Source organism: Leptodactylus fuscus, chromosome 6 (genome assembly GCF_031893055.1).
Source record: "Leptodactylus fuscus isolate aLepFus1 chromosome 6, aLepFus1.hap2, whole genome shotgun sequence".
NCBI classification, from domain to species: Eukaryota; Metazoa; Chordata; class Amphibia; order Anura; family Leptodactylidae; genus Leptodactylus; species Leptodactylus fuscus.
Genome location: NC_134270.1, coordinates 119949861 through 119961378, shown reverse-complemented (window position 1 = coordinate 119961378; position 11518 = coordinate 119949861). Strand labels below are relative to the sequence as shown.

At 40.0% G+C, this 11518-nt stretch overlaps 1 protein-coding gene across 1 annotated transcript in view; it reads right to left on the bottom strand.

Moving 5' to 3' along the window:
* Positions 1-981: 981 nt before the first annotated feature.
* The window catches only part of NGFR (nerve growth factor receptor), a 57754-nt gene continuing 47217 nt past the window's right edge, over positions 982-11518 (bottom strand). Inside the window, exons 4-6 of the mRNA XM_075278351.1 lie at positions 9079-9295; positions 8088-8236; positions 982-5413 (exon numbers count right to left, since the gene is read on the bottom strand). Of these exons, the coding sequence (XP_075134452.1) occupies positions 5115-5413; positions 8088-8236; positions 9079-9295 (665 nt within the window). The 3' untranslated portion in view covers positions 982-5114. The remainder of the gene's footprint in view (positions 5414-8087; positions 8237-9078; positions 9296-11518) is intronic.

The following is an 11518-nucleotide window of genomic DNA, read 5'->3' as shown; positions in this document are numbered from 1 at the left end:
TTGCTCAGTGGTTAAAGGTGTTTTCAGATGAAAGTTAATTTTGCGTTTCATTTGGAAGGTCCCAGAGTCTGGAGGAAGAGTGGAGAGGCCACTGTACACAATCCAAGCTGCTTGAGGTCTAGTGTGAAGTTTCCACAATCACTGATGGTTTAGGAGCCATGTCATCTGCTGGTGTAGGTCCACTGTGTTTTATCAAGACCAAAGTCAGCGCAGCCGTCTACCAGGAAATTCTAGAGCCCTTCACACTTCCCTCTGCCCACAAGCTTTGTGGAGATGGAATTTTCAATTTCCAGCAGGATTTGGCACCTGTCCACATTGCCAAAAGTACCAAGACCTGGTTTAATAACCCCAGTATCACTGTGCTTGATTGGCCAGCAAAATCGCATGACCTTAACCCCATAGAGAAACTATGGGGTATTGTCAAGAGGAAGATGAGACCCCAGACCCAACAATGCAGACGAGCTGAAGGCTGCTATCATACAACCTAGACGTCGATAACACCTCTGCAGTGCCACAGGCTGATACCTCCATGCCACATTGCCACATTGATGCCGTCATTCATGCAATAGGAGCACCCACCAAGTATTGAGGGAATTTACTGGACAGACTTCTCATTAGAACAACATTTCTATATTAAATAATTTTTATACAGTTGGTCTTATATAATATTGTAATTTTCTGAGATAATGACTTTTGGGTTTTCCTTGGCTGTAAGCCATAAGCATCAACATTAACAGAAAGAAACACTTGGAAAAGTTCCCTCTGTTTGTAATGACCCAGTATAATATATGGGGGTCACTTTTTCAATTTAATTACTAAAAAAAACAAACATTTTTTGATGATTTTCTAATTTATTGATATTCATTGGATTCAACCTCAGGTGCTTAGCGCCATTCCGCCATCGGCCTGAACACACACACCTCTGCGGCACCATTCACTCACATCTCATGATCTTGAATAAGAGACACGGCAGACAACCTGTAATAATTATAATGTCCATTTTGTAATTGTCAGTCAAATTATTTTACATGGGGCTGGCGGCGGAGGGGGAAGGAGGAAGGATCTAGGCTTATCACAGAATAAAACATCAAATATTTACAATTTTAACAAAATCAACGCAGAAAAAACGGCCGAACAATAACAAATAATATTAACAAAAGAAAAAAAAATCCAACAATTTTAGATATTTATATAAAAAGTGCTCTAAAAAATTATTTTTTTTAAAGTAGCAAAAATGCTGCAATTAGGATCTGTTACAGAAAAGACAACATATATAGTAAAATAAAGGCACATTATTTGTTGTATTTCATATTAAATAATGGTAACTAGGCCCGAAACGTGACCTCTGACCTCACAGGTTGGGTTGGGAAGGTTATGACCTCTGGTTAAGTGCTTTAGCTGATACCGCTGATACAGCTGAATGACAATCGATCTATTGAAATTCTTCATTGCTCCTTTTAACAATCTTTAAGCGTTACTCCAGGAGCTTAGGATATCTGAGAATCCTTTCAAAGCCCAGGCCGAATGACTTTGGCTTATGGGATCTTGTAACCTAACTCCGATGATGCCTAATTATCAATTGTAACAGATGCAAAAAGCCAAAAGAGCAGGTAAGTGGAAAACTATTCCAACTACAGCTCTGAAAACCTGGCCTCACAGTGCAAATCATGACCTTAAGCCATAGCTGTCATTAAAGGGGATGCAAAAAAAATGGCTGCTTTCATTCCAAAACTGTATAACACCAGTCAATGGGTTGCGTGTTATTGAAGTTCAACTCCTTTCAGGTCAGTTGCAGTACCAGACATAGCCTATTGACAGGAGTGGCACTGTTTTGGGAGGAAAAAAAGCAATCATATTTTTCTAATTAAACTGCATTGTTGCAATGAGCAGAGAACTTTTAGTAGGAATATAGGATATAGGAGAGATAGAAGTCAAAGGTAATCCATTATCACAAGGAGTATACAAAGTAGTTATATGGCTTATGTTCAACATTGTTTACTTAGTTTTCATAGACCTGTTTCCTGTGAGATTTCTCAAGTTACTTTTTAATGCTATCATCCACAGTGTTGTAGGTACCTATTGCCTAAAATGCCTTCTCTACACAGACATAGAAATATAGGATAGGAGAGTGAGAGGAAAGTGAACATGTGGAGATCATGGTAGGACGTCTGGTGGTGCTTGAGTATGGTGGCATTATATGTTAGACCCTGTACACATTGACATATGCCTTGACTGTGGCCGTATGGCCCATGAGGTCTACCTTGTACTACCTGTACTTCATATCTCCGTGTCTCCTTTATACTTAGCTGCAATCGTTTACCAATGGGAAATCTTGTACCAGACAGCTAAATACATGGAAGACAAAAAGAGCACCATGGCAAACTCTACTCAAAAATGGTATTTTGTATTTGGGTAGAATATCTTAAGAACAAGCTATGGTTGGGCTTTAGGCTGTCTGTAAAAGCTATTTAATCTAAAGATATAAAGTACACATAAGTAAGAAAAGCACAAACACTTTGTATTTTAGGCTTTGACTGGAATGTAGGTCAACGCTAAACCTTTTTAGAATCTACTAGAAATAGTAGCCACATAATGTGATCAGACCTTACAATATCAGTGGCCATCAAAGGATCAGTATTCTCTTCAGAACCCCAGTGGTTCCCCAAATAACAGGAATGTGAATCCATCAGTCTGGCCAGTTCAGACAGATAGATCATACCGAATGTTGGAGAGGTGTTCATAGTTGACCTACACCATCTTAGAACATCAAGGATTTGAGGGTCTTTCAGCTGATATGTAGACTGATGACCCATTTTTCCTTTTAGGGCCTTCAGAAATCTTAATCTATATTTGGAACAAGACGCCTAATAAATCTTCATGTATGGAAAATGAAGGATAGGAAAAGGTGAAGTTGCCCAACCAGACTCTAATTCCCAATGGTGCAAAGGAATTTTAGAAAATCAAAGGAAATTTTCCACAAAAGGCATTTATGGCACATCCACAGGATATGCCGTAAATGTCTTAGCTTCCCCCTGAGGTTCCATGCTCTGCTACTTACCTGACTGCAACCTCGATCTGAAGACTAAACTATGGGTCAGGTTTGGCAGAAACATGGTAGCTCTGCTGTTTGTGTAACTCCCATAGAAGTGTGTGGGAGTTATGGAAACAGCACACAACAGTGAGCTATATTGTTTCCATAACTCCCATTCACTTTTACGGGAGTTACAGAAACAGGGTAGCTCAGAGCTATGCTGTTTCAGTAAAGCCGACTAGAGCTACCAGTCTTTATACAACAATGTCAGGTAAGTAGCAGGCCATGGAGGGTTTGTCTTAGAGATTGGCACAGGTCACAGAAGTGGGACCCACATCTATCAGACATTTATGGCATTATCCTGTCAATGAATGACTACAATGGGTAACAAAAATATTATCTTGGATACCAGATTGCATTTGTGTCCATGGTTTTAGCTACTGTTGGTGTATGTTACCCTGCTATGTAAAACTGCTAACTAGTATCTGGTCTGTGTATGGATCGTGCTATATCTGTTCGTTTTATCCCTGAGTGTGTCACAGGCTGGAGGTATTTAAGATGGCTGTCTATAGGATTGCTATTACTAGGCTGTACTTGCCCTGTACATATGGATCATGATGGCAGCTATGGATCCACAGAATGTTTTTGACTTGGATGTATTACCACATACTATGGTGTCCTACTATTTTAAAGAAGTTTCCATGATTATATGTTCTTCAAGTGTTCATGAAGTTTTAGCCTATAAATTCACCATGTACTAGGTATGGGTAGTTGTGATATCATTGTATGTTGATATTCACAGGCTTCTTTCCGGATGGTGGAAATGCTCCAGGGATCCAGATCGAGGGATCTCAAAGCTGCTATTGAAGAACACATAACTGGATTGAAAACTCTCAAATGTGGGAATGTAGTTGTTATTGGGAACTTAGACCAAGACTTGAAATTTTTTTCTTTTTAGACAATACTTGCATTACAGTGCAATGATATTGCATGATAAAATGCAGGATAAGTTGTATGTCATTGGTACCACCACAGATGATTGTCTCAGTGTCTGACAGTAGTCATGGAATTGTGTCCAGCTAGGTGCTTGGCAGTATTACTAGCTTGTTCTCTGCTGGTGGTAGCTATTGATGGTCTATGTATGCTCAAGTTCATGGCTGTTTGCTTGATCCATAGGTATTGGTCCAAGTTACACAGTATTGGAGGTACAATGCACACTCGTGAGCTTTGCTACAACTTTGGTATTTTCTCGGTTTTCCCGAAACTATGGCTGATTCACCTAATGGTAGTATATTGGATATCATGTGTGTTGTTTTATGGATATTCAAATGTTTTGCTGAGTCTATACAAAAAGTTTACTGTGAACCCATTCCCTACACAAAGTGGACCTGGTCAATATTCTCAAGGAACGTATGGCATCATTGAGGCTCGAAATGCAACGTTCCCAAGATGTCACTAGTTTCTAGTAATCTTAAGGGATTAATGTTAACAAAAACAAAATGGCTGTATCTACATTGTTCAGAAAGTGTGTACCTGGAAGGAATTTTTGTAAGTATTCTGTCATGGTCTTTGCGTTGAATATGGTCCACTTGAGGGAGGTAAAACCTTAAGAAAACAAGGATTCTGTGTTGCAGTACTAAGCCCGCACACAACCAACAATCTCTCTATAAAGTAGCAGCCATTTGGGTTATTGGGGAGGATCATCCTTCAAGGCCTATAAAACAACAACAAAATTTGGATAAAAAAAAGACCGACATTAGAAGAAGGTGGGTGCACCTTTGAATTCTCAAAGCAACGTCTGAAGATTTATAGTTCACGTTTCCTTATCATCTCAAAGTCTTATGGTCCATCACAGTGAGAAACCTGGAGATACAGGACATGAAAGGTCCATAGAGAAGATTACACACCACAATACTGAAAATAATGCTTCAGTGCAGACGGATTGTCCGTTAATACTGGGTAAAAAGGGTAGCTGGGAGGATTTCAGGGTCAAGGGGCAAACTTTCCTTCACATCTCGTGCGGAATGTTCCACTGAAAAAATTTCAACGTGGAACATCATCCTTCTGTCCCACTACATCTACGTTACACTGGTGAGGTAGCAGTAGAGTCGCTATACAAGCTCTGGGCGATGTCTTCCCTTTGAATTTTACGCAGAGCTGTATATAGAGCGTCAGTGGTGGCACAGTCTTTATTCGACCAATCGGATAGCAGTGCTCGTACCGGAAACTCCTCTCTGGTAAAAGTGTCTATGATCTCATCCTGGTAGCCAAGTTCTCCTGCCAGACTTCTCCAAGTCTGGTCCAAAGACCCACTCAGAAGCTTCTCCACCTCTTCTTGCTTATGTGGCGATAGGTTATTGTATAGGTGAAGATCATTCTTGCCTGGAGAAAGGAATAGACAAAATTAAGGCTAGCAATTTAATTCAGCAAACTGCTTAAAGGGCATGCTCACTTTTGCAGTAATTAAAAAAAAAAAATTAAAAAAATTACTTCAACACATATATAAAGGAAATGAAGAAACTTTACAAAAGGTTTTGTGTTAAAATCAAAACCATTTTGTATTCTTAGCTGTCATGCAGACCTATGTGTCTCCATGGTTACAGACTTTAAACAAACCCTTTGTAGTCAGATCATGCTCACTAATCTTCCAAATGCATGTTAGGCCTGGTTCACATCCGCGTTTGGTATTCAGTTCGGGGAGTCCACTTGGGGACCCCCCGAATGGAATACCGAACGCATTAAAAAGCGGTTAGCTAAGACACTACATGGACCCCATAGACTATAATGGTGTCTGTGTGTTTTCTGCGCAGTGTCCACACGAATCATGTGAAGAAAAAAGTGCTGCTTGTGCGGTGCGAACACACCATGATTTCCAAAACCGGTGCGGTTTTGGAAATCGCAGCATGTCAATTATACCTACGGAAACACCGGCGGTTCCTCCATAGGTATAGTTGAAACAGAAAGTCTGCAAAGGAAACCTCTGCAAACTTTCTGTCTAAAGCACTGCGGGAAGAAACATGATGCAATGCCATCACGGTTTTTCCTGCAGCGCCTTTTTGCTGCGGGACACCCGCCCGGTGGGGCCTTAGCCTAAATAAGGCTTTTTTTTTTATTGAAGAACAGTATGCAGTTTTTATTTGTAGTACTGAGTATCACATGTTTCTCTGCATCTTATCTGTCTCCCATTGGCCATTACATTGAAGACCTTTGCTTCGCAGAAATGAGCTACTCATTACTGATTCATTAAATTACATTAATAAATACTGCATGAACTTCTTCAGTAAAAAAGCACCATGTAAACATAGCCTAATAGGTCAATGCACTACTGATCCATGTATTTATTGTCAATCTATGTCTGCACCTCTAAGTGTAGACCAAGACCAAGTGCTTGTCATGTCCACCCTTCATGCAGAAGCTATATATAGGCATTATACAGTGTATATACATTCATCCGTAGGATCTATGGCTGTATCCTAAATCCATTGAAAGAGAGAATTCCCTCCCTAGCTTACTGGTGGCCCCAGTGGGCCAGAGTATATTATAAAGCAAGTGCACCTGTAATGCTCAGTCATGTAGCCCCCTTTTATATAGTCCCCGAGAATCCTATCAATGAAATTACACACAGTGTGAAGTATCTGAGCTCATATAAGATTATATGAGGTCAGTTATTTGTTCACAGATTTCTTGGGTCAGGATTACCATACCCTTGAGTACTATATGTTCCTGTTATATTATGCAGATGGGTAAAATAACACTAAGATTTCCTTTCCCATTCCCTCATTTTAACCTTGGCTCCGTTCAGCACCCTAAACCCAGCAGGAACTTTACACCATGTACAGTACAGTGAATACACAGCCATGTCAATTTCCTTTTTATCTCTAGGGAACCAATAGTGAGCCACAAAATGTAATAAAACATTGGCAAAAACTCAGTTACTTTGACACGTACAAGGTAAAAGTATATTATATATTCAGGCATTTATAACAGCAGCAGAGTTACAGACAGTACATGTGACAAGTCCTCACTTGCTGTGTTTCTCGGGATGGCTCTCAGTATATCAGGCTCAATATATCACTTGTCAAGAGTAGAAGAAATTGAACGATATATTAAAAAGGGAAAATGTACTAAGAAAACTTGCCAAAAAAAATACTTTTTTTCCTGATCAAGCCTGCTGTATTTTAGGAAACAGCACCACTCTTGTTCACAGGCTGGGTCAAGTATTGCATCTCAGCTCCGTTGATTTGAAAGGGGCATGGCTGCAATACTAAACACAACCTACGGAGGCAATGTTTCTGGGAGAATAAATAGGCCCCCTTTCCTAACCTCAAAACCTTTCAGTTTCTACTGACACTCTAAGCTGTTCAGTAGTCATGCAGCATGTTAGCATTAAAGTGGTAGTCGCCACTTTCTATTAGATTGTTCCTCTAATGACATGCTGTTATCATTAATGGGAGCCAAGAAGCCTAGAGACCCCCTGTATTGTTATTATTCAGTAAATGGAGCATAACATGGTGCCCATTGATGCCCATTTCCTAGCTAAAATCAGACTAGGATTTGTCATTTTTGGGGCCAAACAAATCTATATATCTGATGGCTCCTATAACACCGCCCCCATGGAATATCCAACCGCCTTTTTGTCCTCACAAACAATATACAGCCTCCTTGTTGTACACAAACACAATATACTTCCCTCTTCTTGTCCTCACACATAATATACTGGTCCCTTATTATGTCCACATAAAATATAATGCCCCTTTATTGTTCCTACACACAATGTATTGCCTCCTTATGACCCCCAACAAACAATACCCTACCCCCTTATGATACCCACACAATATATAGAGCCCTTAACTTCCCACATAATATACTGTATACTGCCACTTTATTGCCCCCAACACACAAAATACCGCCTCCTTAATGCGACTGCTGGTTGCTATGTGATCAGCTGGGGGTCAAATGCTATTGCTTGGTGGATAACACGGCCCGTGGACTTGGATACAATATATTGTTTATTATCAAACCTTATAGTATTATGTTCTTTACAAATCTTCCATACCTTGCGTGTGTCCTGCCGGTTGCTCAGCTGTACTATCACTATTCACGGAGATGCCACTGTCACTGTGAAGCTTCTCCCCTTCTGGAGACGGGGTCTGGTTCACTGGATGACTGTTTCCCCCTTGTTTGTTCTGTTTACAGCTGTTCCATCTGTGGAAATATAGTGTAATGAGTTGAGGCAGCCTTATTAAACAGAATTCAGGTAGCAATACATGGCCGAGGATACCAATAAACATTGCCATTCATCAGTACCATAAAGACCAAGACTCCTATCTAGAAGGAAACCACCATAGCAATTGGATGTTCTTTGGAGGTTTGCTTTCTCTAACATCTGATGATCAGGAAGAAGGTACGAGTGGCCACCACTTTCCATGCATATACTAAATGTAGTATTATGCCCCCCCCCCCCATTCAGATAAATAGGATACCCTGCAAAACATGGTAGTGCCAAGTCCACTATAGACCAAGACAGTCTATGAAGTTCCTCTTCCCTGTTCATACGGGGATCCCACACAAGGGATTTTTCTGACATCCATATGTCCTAGTAGGCTACATACGGGTTGTTGTCCTGACACAGTTTGTGAAGACCACTTCCTCAAATCATATATAAAATTGACTTTGCCATAACTCTAGTGGTAGAGCAGGTCACAGTTCTCCATGAATCTCAACCATATCAATGAAGACATTGGCAAGCCAAGCATATATTGACTCATAGGTTCTGTCCTTGGCATAGTATTCATCTGTAGCCTTGGTCAAATGATTGTAGCTTGTAGGCATTATCTGTGGTGTTGGTTTTACAAGGCGTGATCATCTTTATGAGCACTGGAAATATGGCTGACTAGAAAAAGCATTGGGTGACATGAGTTGGGGTGGTGTACTGTACTATTGTGGAGCATGACTACTTGGGCACTTTCCCCCAATATCGTCACATTGACTATAGACTATACAAGACAGAAATGACTCCACAAAGATAAGAACACTGGAAAACTCACCGCTTAAAAACTATAAATGCCACCAGTCCTGCAATGACAGCTGCCAAAATGGAGCAGTAGACCGGGATGAGGTTCTCAGCTGCTCCACTAGGAGTGATAGGTTCAGTACCCTCAGTAGATGGATTGACCGTCTCCATGTCCATTACAGTGCTGTCCTGAATGGTAATATCTGTGCTGAGAGTAAAAGGGGTCACTGATGCAAAGCGTGGATTGGGATCTGCAAACAAGGAAGAAAAAACACAACATTTTTGGGTTTACACTTCATTGATTATAATGTATCACTTTAAAATTTGTGGTATAATTGGGAGACTGCTAGATTTCAGTATTTGTGCATGGGAAAATCCAATGAGAATCGTGGCCCTATTTTTTAATCTTAATCATTAATCTGTTAAATTGGTGCAAAAAGTTGCCAAAATGTCATTTCTAAAGATTCATTTTACAGAGTTTTGAGGTCTCTGTATTCTGGAATCCTAAAGCTAAGCAGAACATATCTAGGAAGACTAGGGAATAGGAAATTCAAGGTGCGTTGGAACCTTGCCCAATATCAGCAAACGTATAGGGCCCGGGGGTGATGACAATAATTGATATATTACTGACAAGTGTGAAGATAAAATGCCAACAGTAATAAAATAGTACTAAAATAAGTGACTATGCATAGTAACTGCTGATATAAATTAGGTAAAGGTACTGTATAACAATGAGAATATAGTGGAAAAGAGCCATATAGGGCCATTTTATATGTAGACATATACCCCAAAACTATAGAGGTCCCAGTGAGGGATAGTGGATGTAAAGAAAAAAGAGGTATTCATGAGCTTTTCTGGAAACCTGTAAGGATCAGCGCCATGGGGGTCTCAGCGATGGATGGTAAGATGGAAAATTGGCTTCCAGGACCATTTCATCAGTGGATATATGATCCAGAACCGCAGAGATTTAGGAACTCCAATGACGCATGGTGGAGGTAAGATGAAAAAGGGGCATGTTTAATTTATCATCTCAATGTGCCATTTCATTTGCCCTTAAGGAGAGAATAAGACTGACTGCCAACTCTAGGAAATATTTAGTGACTTAATCTCCTTGTAGCCTGATTTTGAAGATTTGCCTTAAGCAAGCAATAGATAGACTGCCAACTATAGAAAACATTCTTGTGACAACTTTATAATAATTTCCATGACATCCTCTCAAATATTAGAACATTCAAGACAGGTTTGTGCTGTCTCTAACATGACCGCCTTTTTATAGTTCAGGTTTGTGCCCAGATAAAGGGAGTGCCCAGAATTCAGTCCCACAGATAGATAGGCTAGGGTTACCCGAATCATATGATGTTTTACCCTAGTGAATTGGCACTCTTTTTGGCAATATGCAAATGAGCTATTTGGTGCATTGAGTAAGCTGCAACGCTTTCATTGCCTATTAACAAAAACAGGGGTATCTTGGCATGGGAGGTGACTATCTGCTGGGCTGGTTAATACAAGCTGGATTCTGGTGACAGACTCCCTTTAAAAGGGTTGTCCATAATCAGAAAAAAAGCACCTGCATTTTTTTTTCTAGCTGTTGAAAATAATGAGTCTGAACTGGAAAACCAGACAAGGTACATGACGATGGCATCACTTGAAGATCTGTGTATGACATTACAATATGGCAATCTTTGCATAATGTCATGCAAAGAAATGCAAAGGCATATTGTATTATATTATATTACATATATTAGGATAATATGCAGGTTGGGTGTATCGGTGAAGTCATGTACCAGTGTTGCTCTCCTGCAGCAAATGCATCAAGCTCAGTCACAATTCTCACTCGAAATACTTAAATTCAATCTCTACTGTGTGTGCCCAAGATTAAGAACTGACAATTCAGTTGCGGCACACAGCACTCTTTTTGGACATATCTGCCATAATGTTGCTATTTTTCCCCTTGCTAAATGCTACAGCCCAGTGAAATCATATACATTATCTCTATAACTGATATTTTTCCCAGGTACAGTAAAATTTGCCATTTTTTAATAAAACATAAAAGATTGTACAGTGTGATGTGTTATTGAACAGATGTTTGCCTGCCATCTATTTACCCATAGCCATATCTGTCGCTGTCACTTTGACATAACCAAGTCCATGTTTGTATTAGAAAGCTAGAAAGGAGTTAGAATCCTAAATGCCCTAAGGACGATTTTTTCACGAAAGGCATTTGGATGACATCTGAGTGATTTCCATGCTACATTGATTTCAATGGGGGGTTCCTGTTCTGTTCCAATCCATTTTTACAGTCTTGGATAGAACATACGCCATAGTCCTCGGAATGGAACGGAGCATTGAAAGCCCCCTTAGACTGCATGGAGACTAACAGTGTCATATATGACTTTCTAAGCTTTAATTTCCACTTCTGGTTTGGACTGGAACAAAAACTTTGCCCCAAACTGGAAGAAATTCTGAAAGATTTT